The 12,937-nt window shown below is 42.4% G+C and overlaps 1 protein-coding gene across 3 annotated transcripts; it reads left to right on the top strand.

Moving 5' to 3' along the window:
- The first annotated feature begins 1,596 nt into the window (after window positions 1–1,596).
- LOC142300515 (uncharacterized) lies at window positions 1,597–12,553 on the top strand. Of its 3 annotated transcripts, none has more exons than XR_012752673.1 (12): window positions 1,597–1,884; window positions 1,999–2,326; window positions 2,705–2,838; window positions 2,922–3,152; window positions 4,779–5,011; window positions 5,586–7,637; window positions 8,493–8,555; window positions 9,564–9,714; window positions 9,848–9,937; window positions 10,647–10,899; window positions 11,378–11,615; window positions 12,180–12,553. XR_012752673.1 is itself a non-coding variant. In XM_075341896.1 (6 exons), exons 1-6 carry the CDS (start codon window positions 1,613–1,615, stop codon window positions 5,702–5,704), a joined length of 1,317 nt encoding a protein of 438 aa, XP_075198011.1. In that variant the 5' UTR covers window positions 1,597–1,612; the 3' UTR covers window positions 5,705–7,897. The 3 variants fall into 3 exon arrangements, 1 of the variants encoding a protein (XP_075198011.1); XR_012752672.1 differs by having other exon boundaries at window positions 8,493–8,718; XM_075341896.1 differs by lacking the exons at window positions 8,493–8,555; window positions 9,564–9,714; window positions 9,848–9,937; ... (1 more) ...; window positions 11,378–11,615; window positions 12,180–12,553 and having other exon boundaries at window positions 5,586–7,897.
- The last annotated feature ends 384 nt before the right edge of the window (window positions 12,554–12,937 follow it).

Below are 12,937 nucleotides of genomic sequence, written 5' to 3'. Positions count from 1 at the left end.
TATTTTAAATTCCCAAATTTGTCTTCTAGTCATCCTTAAAATGACACTTTCAACTCCTAAGGAGTAGGAAGTTATACTTTGTAGCAGGCTAGGTGACACTTTTTTTCCTGCTTTAAAAGGGGCCACATGAACACCAGACTTTCACAACACTGAGCCAACCACTGAATCTGCAAGGATTTGCTGCATTTGTATACCTTTTTGAATTTTGCTTTTTACTTGCAGATTTTTGGAAATCTTTTTAGATAGTGTTCATTGTTGCATTGATATATCAGAGGTTTGATTTTGTCAGCTCCAGAGCAAAGATGGAATCCAAGAACAACAGAACCCCAATGACCTGCCCTATCTGCTTCAATACAGAAACCGTCCTGTCTACCCATCTGCGCAGAAAGTGTATGAGGTTCCGAAGCGATGATGAAATCAAAGCAACACTTGCAGAAGCCAGGAAGAACTTGATGAAGGTAGCGTCCAAGGGTATTGCAATAAATTACCAGCAGTTTGCAAAGCAACTGTGTGAAGGAAGATGCCTGGGCAACATCCTTGGGTTCCTGAGTCAGCGTGGATTCATTATCTACAACAAGCCAATTGCACCAAGGTTGGTTTTATTACATCTATAGCAATAGTGTTTTACAATAATGAAATAATAATGGCACATGGTGTTTTATAATAATTGTATATACATTTCCTTATGTTTACTAACAATCATTCTTTATGTTTCCACGCTTTAGGAATGATGAAACCAAAAGTCTGGAAGTCCAATGTGAAAACAGAAATCCATTGGGGAGAGTTTGTGTACCATATATTGAAGAAAATAAGAGGTACTTACTTTCCCAACTACCTGTCATAAATAAATACCCCTAAGTGCTTTTCTACTGAAGCCCTGTCTAACCTAGATGAACTCAGGGCTGCCATCAGGAATTTCTGGGCCCTGTACATCCAAATATAAGCCCCCCCCCCTCCACATCCATTTCCACTTGCTGCTTTAACTCAGACATTTTCTCCCATATCTCCTTCCCCTTACCTTTCAGTCATTCCACATACTAGCCAAGAGCCAACAATATGTCCAAGGGCCTCTTTACTTCCCTGGATGAACCCATACAATACTCAACTAGATCCCCCCCCAACTGCATTTTTAGGATCTTTTTGAGGTACATGTATTAGAAATATTTATATGTATGTAAACTTAAATTGAATCTCATTGTGTGATAGTGATCAACCTGCAGAAGATGGTGAGAAGGAGGAAGTTGAACAAGTCACCTTGGTACAAGTACCTCCACCTATTGAAGAAGAAATTATAGAGGAAGAAAGGCGTGAAGAAGATGACCCAGAAGAAATTATGGAAACTGAAGAATTGCCATCTGAGCCAAAGTGTGATTGGAACAACCCCTTGAGGAAGAAAATGAGAGAAGCCGGTCTGTACAAGAGGCATGCCATTAATTTAGAGCCAATTTCTGGATTCGTCAAGTATCTATCAAAGACCTTGAGCGTCATCAGATACAAACAGGAGGTGAGAACCTAATTGTGACGCAAGTAACATAAATGTATGTTCCAGTCTGTTTTTCATTATTTAATTTCATCATTTTAGGTAGAGAATGTGGCTCGCTTCCTATACTACATGGACAACAACAGTCCATCACTGAAGTTTGTGTACAACATTGAGAAGACCAATGACTACTTCAGTATGCTCCTGGAAATCGGCAACACTCATCAGACTGTGTTTAATTACCTTAAAAATGTCAAGCGGTTTATATATTATTCTTTGAATGCCACGTCGCTTGCTTATAAAGACAAGGAGACATACCAAGCAGCCAACACCTTCTTCTTACAACTAGGAGTGTTTCAAAAGAGGCTAAGCAAAGGAATCTCCAAGGAGAATATAGCCAATAAGTAAGTGTAAAAGTGCTTAGAATGGCTTCACAGAAAAAAGAACTTGGAATGTTGGATTATTTTTATTTTTCCCTCAATTTGTTCATTTACATTTCTCTTCATTTAATTCCACAGGGAAAAGTTCTGGTCAGAGAATATCATGAAGCCTGATGAGCTGGACACTGTACTGTCGATTGCGGCACCTGATTTTGAAAGTGCACTGAAGAAAGCAGAAAATGGGGGTCATCTAACTGAGAATGAGAAACTCACCATTCTCAGGTACCTAGAGAGTCTCATTATCTTACAAAAACTGCAGAGACCTGGAGTGGTGCAGAATATGACAGTTGATGAGTGGAAAAAGAGAATTGTTCATAAAGAAACACACGTGGGAATAGCTGTGCATGAACATAAGACAGCGGCAAATCAGCTTGCAGCAGTGATTTTGACAAAAGAAGAGGAAAAGGTAAATGTCTTAGGGCACACATACATCAGCGTTTTTCTGCCGCACTCACAGATCCGGCATAAGGGCAGTACAGTACAATACAGTTCACATACAGTGCGGCAAGCCCCGGTCACATGCTATCACATGCTCCGGTCACATGACCGCATGTGCCCGGAGCTTGCCAGTGAACTGTATTGTACTGTACTGCCCTTGTGACGGATCTGCGAGTGCGGCAGAATACCGCTGATGTGAAACGACCCTTAGACTAGTCTGTCATCTATCTGTATCAAGGATTGCCCTATCTAGTCAGGTAGCAAGGACAACTGGATTAATTTCTTAGATCGACTGATCTCAATTGTTGATTTAATATACTGTATATGTTCTTATTTTGTTTTGTAGTGGTTTGAAATATACTACAGCAAAGTGAGGCCTACTTTCTTGAAGAAGAACACAGAGATCCAGAACTTCTTCATTTGCTCAACAGGAGAAAAAATACATAGTGTTACAAATGATGTTGCGAGATTTCATTCAAAGTAAGTTATTTTCAGTAGTGACCGTTGGATTTACTTAATTCATGCGAATGTTATAAACTTGTTTTATTTCTTCTGTTTCACAGATTTGGATTAAAACCGGTAACCAGCCAGATGGTCAGGCGGATAGCTGAAACTTTTGTGGACTTTAGATGTAAGGACAGTAATGACAAAGAGCTGTTTGCCAAATATCTGGCTCATTCGAACACCACAGCGGAGAGGGTTTACCGGGAAAAGCACATGTGTTCCATGGTTAAAGGGTCATTAATGCTGGCAAAATTGCGTCAGGACATCCAAGAGGAGCCTCACACATCTATGTAAGTGCTGTAGATGAACAGTAAGGGTACCGTCACACTTTAGCGACGCTCCAGCGATCCCACCAGCGATCTGACCTGGTCAGGATCGCTGGTGCGTCGCTATATGGTCAATGGTGAGCTGTCAATCAGGCAGATCTCACCAGTGACCACTGAGCAGCCCCCAGCCACCAGCGACGCGTGGAAGCGATGCTGCGCTTGGTAATTAAGGTAAATATCGGGTAACCAAGCACTTGGTTACCCGATATTTACCTTGGTTACCAGCGCACACCGCTTAGCGCTGGCTCCCTGCACTCCTAGCTAGAGTACACATTGGGTTAATAAGAAAACCCCTTTGCTTATTTACTCGATGAGTACTCCGGCTACGTGTGCAGGGAGCCAGCACTGGCAGCCTGAGAGCGGCGGACGCTAGTAACCAAAGTAAATATCAGTTAACCAAGCAAAGCACTTCGCTTGGTTACCCGATATTTACCTTGGTTACAGCTTACCGCAGGCTGCCAGGAGCCGTCTCCCTGCTCCTGCACATTCAGATCCTTGCTCTCTCACTGTCACACACAGCGATGTGTGCTTCACAGCGGGAGACCAACGTTCAAAAAATGAACCAGCACTGTGTGTAACGAGCAGCGATCTCACAGCAGGGGCCAGATCGCTGCTCAGTGTCACACACAGCGAGATTGCTGGTCACTGGTGCGTCACAACAACCGTGACTCAGCAGCGATCTCGCTAGCGATCTCGCTATGTGAGAAGTACCCCAAAATGTTAACATACTGTACTTCCTGCTTGACTCTTTTTGGAATTAAAGTCCAGAGAAGATATATTGGAGCAAGTCCAGAGAAGAACAAGGATGGTGGAAGGTCTGCAAACCATGCCCTATGAAGAATGGATAAAAGAACTAGGAATGTTTAGTTTTGAAAGAGAAGGCTGAGAGGAGACTTAATAGAGGTCTAAAAATATCTGAGAGGTGATCACAGTGCAGAGGGAACTACCCTATTCTCATTAGCACTAGGAAGTACAAGAAGCAACTGAGAAAACTAAGAAGTAGGCGATTCAGATTAGACATTAGGAAAAACTTTCTGATAGTCAGGGCAGTCAGAGAGTGGAACAGGCGACCACGAGAGGCAATGAGGGCAGTCATGGAGGGGAACAGGCAGCCACAGGGTGGCACAGTTGCTCAGTGGTTTGCACTGCAGCCTTGCAGAGCTGGGGTCCTGGGTTCAAGTCCCACCAAGGACACCATCTGCAAGGAGTTTGTATGTTCTCCCCGTGTTTGCGTGGGTTTCCTCAGGGGTACTCCGGTTTCCTCCCACACTCCAAAAACATGCTGATAGGGAATTTAGATTGTGAGCCCAATGGGGACAGTGTTGCCAATGTATGTAAAGCGCTGTGGAATTAATTGCGCTATATAAATGAATACATTTTATTACCATTATTATTATTATTATTATTATTATTATTATTTTTAGTGAGCTTTCCATCAATGGAAATCTTGAAGAGGAAACTGGATAAACATAGTTTGGAGGATTTAGGAAAGCCTGCAGTCACAGAGGGTTGGACCCGATGGCCCTTGAGGTCCCTTCAAACTCTACAATTCTATGATCTGTTGTACTGAATTGTTTGTGTCTTCCACAGAGCTGCCATGGAAGAAGAGAAAAACAAAAACGTCAAAGAGAACAATTCTGTTCCTCCTGTGAAGAGATCTAAAGAGGAAGAATTTAAGGCATTTGTGGACAGATATCCCCTTACTGTGGAGAAGGACCCACCACCCCTAAAAACATGCTTTGCAGAGGCTACAGTCCATTATCAACACATCTATGATCGGTGGAGGAAACAACAGAACAAACGGAGAGTGGACTACATAATTGGTAAGATCGATAACTTATTGTTTATGTTTGATTAGCTGTTGAGTGCCAGTTAGGATTTGTACCATAAGCCTCTACCTAGGTCACTACACTATTAAAGCAGACCTATAATCAGTACAGTGCTGAGGAGAAGCCTGTTGTTGTGGGACATGTTTAACCTTGCGCTTAACCAGCCCCCTCCTTACATTATATTCAGCCCCGCATTGATGATATACTCACCTTTTCCTTGTGCTGCTCAGTCTGACAGGGGGACAGGAAATGGCTGCGCACACTCGGCAGACAGGGCTCCTATTGGAGGAGGTACGGCAGCCAAAGTGCGTTGACGCCATTTCCTGTTCCCCATGTGATGAAACAGCAGAAGTAAAAGGTGAATACCTCTGAAATTTGGGGCTGAGGAGGGGTGGGTTAGGGTGCCTGCAGACCTACTTCTTCCCTGGAACAAACTTTTCAGAGGGTGGAGGTCTGCTTTAAATGTAAATGTTTCACTATTAAAATCTGAGATTCATGATCAAATATTGAACTTTTTTGTTTCTATATCATGATAAAATAATTATACACTGTTATCTGTTCTTGATAGGATTGCTTCAGGACCACAAACTGGATGAAGAGGTGGTGAAGAGGACTATTCAACTACAGCAGTGGAAATGCAACCTTCCCAGAGTCAAGGACATTTTAGAATCCTGGAGAAAGCGGTGACATGGCTCAGAACGAACACTAAAAATATTGGATTCTTTTTAACCTTTTTTTATCTTGCTGTTTTATAGAAAGTGTCTGGTACCTACCACACTCTGCTCACCCATATAAGGCTATGTGCCCACGGGACCAAGTACCCGTGTATTTTGCTGATGAAAATCCTCATTTTTATCTGGATTTTCCAGATAAATCCGTGGGTTCATGCAAGTACAGACACTCCATATGTTATCTATGGGAACATGGGGAGTGCTGTGTCCATACTGCGGAGGGTGGATGTCCCGCAGCCGCACGTAATTGCATGTCAATTATTTCTGCGGAAATAGCTGTGAACTTCCCACCTTTCCACTAAGGAGATACAGGGCGGGACGTCCGCAGGTAAGTTGCACAAATGCACGTACTGTTTCCGAAGGTTTATCACAGCATCTCTGCTGGAATCCCACAGCTATGGATAGCTGCGGATTCCGGGGAGCTGCTGCGGGAAACCTGCGGACATACCAGCAGATATATCCGCTGGTATATTCTCCAGTGGGCACATAGCCTAATATTTCAAAAAGAACTGGGCAGATTGTGATTTAGGAAGCTGTGAAGCTTGATGGTATTCCCCACCAATATTATGAGGGTCATTCAAGAACATTTGGAGAGGATTTTCAAATATTGAGTGAGCTTAGAGAGACTCTCCAAATCAACACACAGTACTAAAACCCTTTCTTTAATTAAAAAAAAAAAAAAATCTCCTGTATCTGATTGGGTTTTGCAATGGAGGTGAGGGACAGAGTTTTACAGATGAGGGACAGAGTTTTTCCACAGAGATATTTTTTTGTTTTTTACAAGTTTTTGGATAACAGAAACCTATGTGTTATTCAGAGATGCCTCCTCAGCCTCTTAGCAGGCCTCGCCAAACTTTCTAGAATTCTTCATAGAGCTCCATTCAAAAGCTTGTAAAAACAGATGTCTCTCATTGGAAAAACTCTGCCCCTCACCTGTAGAACATCTCCATTGCAAAACTCAATCAGGTGCAGGAGATTTTAAATATTTATGATTAAACAATTATCTATTTCAGACTTATCTTTTACAGTGCAATCTCTTGCAGGCTCTGTTAATTGAATGATAGTGGTGACTTTGGCACTTTTTTTTGTTGAATGTCCCAACCAGTATAAGGCTATGTGTACATGTTGCGTTGTTGTGTCCCTGCAGAAATTTCTGCAACGATTTGACAGCACATGTGCGCGTCAAATTGCTGCAGAAACACTGCGTAATGAATGCAGTGAAAAAGCCGATTTCATGCGTTCTGGATGCAGCCCCCACCATAGACAGAGCGGGAGCTGCATCCAAAGCGCACGGAATATGTGACATGTTGCTTTTTAAAACGCAGCATTTTGGCAGCATGCAAATCGCTGCATTCTAAAACGCAACGTGCGCATGGATTATGCCTAATCTTCATAGATTGTGCTGGGGACGCAGGACGCATACAGTTATGCTGCAGTGCAATACGCACATGTGGGCACAGAGCCTAAGGAAGTTATACTTTGTAGCAGGCTAAGTAACACTTTTTTTCCTGCTTTAAAAGGGGCCACATGAACACCAGACTTTCACAACACTGAGCCAGCCACTGAATCTGCAAGGATTTGCTGCATTTGTATACCGTTTTGAATTTTGCTTTTTTACTTGCAGATTTTTAGAAATCTTTTTAGATTGTTTTCATTGTTGCACTGATATATCAGAGGTTTGATTTTGTCAGCTCCAGAGCAAAGATGGAATCCAAGCACAACAGAACCCCAATGACCTGCCCTATCTGCTTCAATACAGAAACCGTCCTGTCTACCCATCTGCGCAGAAAGTGTATGAGGTTCCGAAGCGATGATGAAATCAAAGCAACACTTTCGGAAGCCAGGAAGAACTTGGAGAAGATCAATGGAAGAAACAATAACATGGATCAGTAACTTTTAAAAATAAAGTCTAAAGTGTGCTTTACACGCTGTGAAATCGCTAACGATATATCGTCGGGGTCACGTCGTTAGTGACACACATCTGGCGCTGTTAGCGACATCGCAGAGTTTGACATCAAGGAGCAACGATCAATGATCGCAAAAATGTCAAAAATCATTGATCATTGACATGTCGCTAATTTCCATAATATCGTTGGTGGTGCATGCTGCTGGTTGTTCATTGTTCCTGCGGCATCACACATCGCTATGTGTGTCGCGGCAGGAACGACGAACATCTCCTTACCTGCATTCACCAGCAATGAGGAAGGAAGTAGGTGGGCAGCATGCTCAGGCCGCTCATCTCAGCCCCTCCTCTGCTATTGGGCGGTCGCTATGACGCCGAACGCACCTCCCACATGAAGGAGGGATTGTTTGGCGGTCACAGCGACGTCGCTGAAAAGGTATGTGCGTGTGACGCTGCCGTAGCGATAATGTTTGCTACGGCAGCGATCACCAAATGTCGCACGAACGACGGAGGCGGGTGCTATCGCTCGCGACATCGCTAGCAATCACTAGCAATGTCGCAGCATGTAAAGCACCCTTAAGTGGTAGCAACTTATCTGCACAAATGTGTAGCATGAAACAGCGATGATGAGACTCAGACAAATGGCTGAACTCTAGAAAATCTAGAGAAATGTTACTTCAAAAGCCAATGACTTGCTATGCTTCTGAGCTGCTGTATGCTGTCATAGTTTAAAATATGACTAAAATGTTGACATGTTTAGATATTTTTATTAAACATGTCTGCAGTTCTTACAACAACTGTATGTGGTAAAAATGTCATGAAAATCCATTATACTTTGCAGATTTGCACCAGGACAACAGCAAAACTAACAGCTATGGAGAAAATATGAGCAAAAATACACAAGGTATGCAAAAAAACAGTGGAAGAAAAAAATACATCAATCAAGAAGTTTACTTTAAAAATGCAAATAGACCAATGAATGATCAAACCAAAAGTCTGGAAGTCCAGTTTGAAAACAGATATCCATTGGGGAGAGATTGTACACAACACATTGAAGAAAATAAGAGGTACTTACTTTCCTAACTACCTGTCATAAATAAATACTCCTAAGTGCTTTTCTACTGAAGTCCTCGATAACATAGATGAACCCAGGGCTGCCATCAGGAATTTCTGGGTCCTGTACATCCAAATATCAGGGTCCACCTTTAATCCACATCCATTAACACTTGCTGCCTTAAAAATCCAAGGGCCCATTCCCCCATTCTCTCCCATATTCCCTTACTGCCCCATACCATTCAGGCACCCCACATACTAGCCAAGGGCCAACAATATGTCCAAGGGCCCCTAATACAATCCTGAGTATTGCATGTACACCCTTCATCCTGTAACTCACCTATACTCTCCAAACCCAACCCCAAATAACCCTTTAACTCACCCATACCACCTATGCTATCCAAACCCTCTCCAAATAACCATGCAACTCACTTATACTCTCCAAACCAACCCTCAAATAACCCTGCAACCTTCTAGTACCACCTGGTCCCCGTAGCACAATAAAGCCTCCATGCCATGGTGCATCCCACGCATACTATCCATTTACTCTCATACCTTTCAAGTGCCCCTGTACGCTTTTGCAGCACCCGTAACCACCCTGAATGCATAAAGGTACTAGAAAATAAATATGAATCAAATATTAAAGAAACAGCGGGTGGTAGTGACTCCATCTGAGCCCCATTCACAGCAGGAAATTGTTTGGGCCCCATACTGGAGTTATGCCTTTACTGCCCTGGATGAGCCCATACAATACTCAGCTAGATTTCCCCCCAACTGCATTTTCAGGCTCTTTTTGAGGTACATGTATAAGAAATATTTATATGCATGTAAACTTAAATAGAATCTCATTGTTTGATAGTGATCAACCTGCAGAAGATGGTGAGAAGGAAGAAGTTGAACAAGTCACCTTGGTACAAGTACCTCCACCCGTCGAAGAAGAAATTATAGTGTAAGCAAGGAGTGAAGAAGATGACCCAGAAGAAATTGTGGAAACTGACAATTGCACCAAGGTTGGTTTTATTACATCTATAGCAATATTGTTTTACAATAATGAAATAATAATTACATATGGTGTTTTATAATAATTGCATATACATTTCCTTATGTGTACTAACAATCATTCTTTGTGTTTCCACGCTTTAGGAATAATCAAACCAAAAGTCAGGAAGTCCAATGTGAAAACAGAGATCCATTGGGGAGAGATTGTGCACAACACATTGAATAAAATAATAGGTACTTACTTTAGCAACTACCTGTCATAAATAAATACCCCTAAGTCCTTTTCTGCTGAGGTCCTTTCTAACATAGATGAACTCAGGGCTGCCATCAGGAATTTCTGGGCCATGTACATCCAAATATCAGCCCCCCCTTAATCTACATCCATTTCCACTTGCTGCCTTAACTCAGCCATTTTCTCCCAAATCCCCATACTTCCCCTTACCTTTCAGGCATTCCACATACTAGCCAAGAGGCAACAATATGTCCAAGGGCCCCTAATACAATCCTGGGTATTGCATGTACACCCTTCATCCTGCAACTCTCTTTTACTCTCTAAACCCACCCCACAAATAACCCTGCAACCTTCTAGTTCCACCTGGGCCCCCGTAGCACAATAAGGCCTCCATGCCATGGTGCATCCCACGCATACTATCCATTAACCCTCATACCTTTCAAGGGCCCCTGTACACTTTTGCAGCACCCGTAACCACCCTGAATACATAACAGCCCTAGAAAATAAATATGAATCAAATATTAAAGAAACAGCGGGTGGTAGTGACTCCATCTGGGCCCAATACTGGAGTTATGCCTTTGCTGCCCTGGATGAGACCATACAATACTCAGCTAGATCCCCCCCAACTGCATTTTAAGGATCTTTTTGAGGTACATGTATTAGAAATATTTATATGCATGTAAACTTAAATTGAATCTAATTGTGTGATAGTGATCAACCTGCAGAAGATGGTGAGAAGGAGGAAGTTGAACAAGTCACCTTGGTACAAGTACCTCCACCCGTCGAAGAAGAAATTATAGTGGAAGCAAGGAGTGAAGAAGATGACCCAGAAGAAATTTTGGAAGCTGAATAATTGATATCTGAGCCAAAGTGTGATTGATTCGTGCTTGAGTCTTTTTGGAATTAAAGTCCAGAGAAGATATATTGGAGCAAGTCCAGAGAAGAACAACAAGGATGGTGGAAGGTCTGCAAACCATGCCTTATGAAGAATGGCTAAAAGAACTAGGAATGTTTAGTTTTGAAAGAGAAGGCTGAGAGGAGACTTAATAGCGGTCTAAAAATATCTGAGAGGTGGTCACAGTGCAGAGGGAACTATCCTATTCTCATTAGCACTAGGAAGTACAAGAAGCAACTGAGAAAACTAAGAAGTAGGCGATTCAGATTAGACATTAGGAAAAACTTTCTGATAGTCAGGGCAGTCAGAGAGTGGAACAGGCTATCACAGGAGGCAGTGAGGGCAGTCATGGAGGGGAACAGGCAGCCACGGGAGGTTAAGAGCTCTCCATCAATGGAAATCTTGAAGCAAAAACTGGATAAACACATAGCTGGGAGGATTTAGGAAAGCCTGCAGTCACAGAGAGTTGGATCCGATGGTCTTTGAGGTCCCTTCCAACTCTACAATTCTATGATCTGTTGTACTGAATTGTATGTGTCTTCCACAGAGCTGCCGTGGAAGAAGAGAAAAACAAAAATGTCAAAGAACAAATCTGTTCCTCCTGTGAGATCTAAAGAGGAAGAATTTATGGTATTTGTGGACAGATATCCCCTCACTGTGGAGAAGGACCCACCACCCCTAAAAACATGCTTTGCAGAGGCTACAGTCCGTCCATCACCACATCTAACATCGGTGGAGGACACAACAGAACAAACGGAGAGTGTACTGCATAATTGTTAAGATCGGTAACTTATTGTTTATGTTTGATTAGCTGTTGAGTGCCAGTTAGGATTTGTACCATAAGCCTCTACCTAGGTCACTACACTATTAAAGCAGACCTATAATCAGTTCGGTGCTGAGGAGAAGCCTGTTGTTGTGGGACATGTTTAACCTTGTACTTAACCACCCCCCTCGTTCCATTATATCCAGCCCCGCATTGATGATATACTCACCTTTTCCTTGTGCTGCTCAGTCTGACGGGGGACAGGAAATGGCTGCACACACTTGGCAGACAGGGCTCCTATTGGAGGAGGTGCGGCAGCCACAGCGCGTTGATGCCATTTTCTGTTCCCCATGTGACGGAAGAGCTGAAGTAAAAGTTTAATACCTCTGAAATTTGGGGCTGAGGAGGGGTGGGTTAGGGTGCCTGCAGACCTACTTCTTCCCTGGGGCAAACTTGTCAGAGGGTGGAGGTCTGCTTTAACTGTAAATGTTTCACTATTAAAATCTGAGATTCATGATCAAATATTGAACTTTTTTGTTTCTATATCATGATAAAATAATTATACACTGTTATCTGTTCTTGATAGGATTGCTTCAGGACCACAAACTGGATGAAGAGGTGGTGAAGAGGACTATTCAACTACAGCAGTGGAAATGCAACCTTCCCAGAGTCAAGGACATTTTAGAATCCTGGAGAAAGCGGTGACACGGCTCAGAACGAACACTAAAAATATTGGATTCTTTTTAACCTTTTTTTATCTTGCTGTTTCATAGAAAGTGTTTGGCACCTACCACACTCTGCTCACCCATATAATATTTCAAAAGGAACTTGGCAGATTGTGATATAGGAAGCCTGAAGCTTGATGGTATTCATCACCAATATTATGAGGGTCATCCAAGAAAATTTGGAGAGGATTTTCAAATATTGAGTGAGCTTGGAGAGACTCTCCAAATCGACACACAGTGCCAAAATCCTTTTTTTGAAGAAAAAAAAAATCTCCTGTAGCTGATTGGGTTTTGCAATGTAGATGTTCTGCAGGTGAGAGACAGAGTTTTTCCACAGAGAATTGTTTTTTGTTTTATTTTTTACAAGTTTTTGAATAACAGAACCCTATGTGTTATTCAGAGATGCCTCTTAGCAGGCCTCTCCAAACTTTCTAGAATTCCTCATAGTGTTGAAAAGCTTGTAAAAACAGATGTCTCTCATTGAAAAAACTCTGCCCCTCACCTGTAAAACATCTCCATTGCAAAACTCAATCAGGTGCAGGAGATTTAATTTTTCTTTTGACACTTTATTATGTATTGATTTGGAGAGTCTCTCCAAGCTCACTGAACAGCTATTCAA

This window comes from Anomaloglossus baeobatrachus, chromosome 1, assembly GCF_048569485.1.
Source record: "Anomaloglossus baeobatrachus isolate aAnoBae1 chromosome 1, aAnoBae1.hap1, whole genome shotgun sequence".
Lineage (NCBI taxonomy): Eukaryota > Metazoa > Chordata > Amphibia > Anura > Aromobatidae > Anomaloglossus > Anomaloglossus baeobatrachus.
Note: the sequence above shows the minus strand (reverse complement) of the source record. Positions and strands in the feature narration are given on the sequence as shown.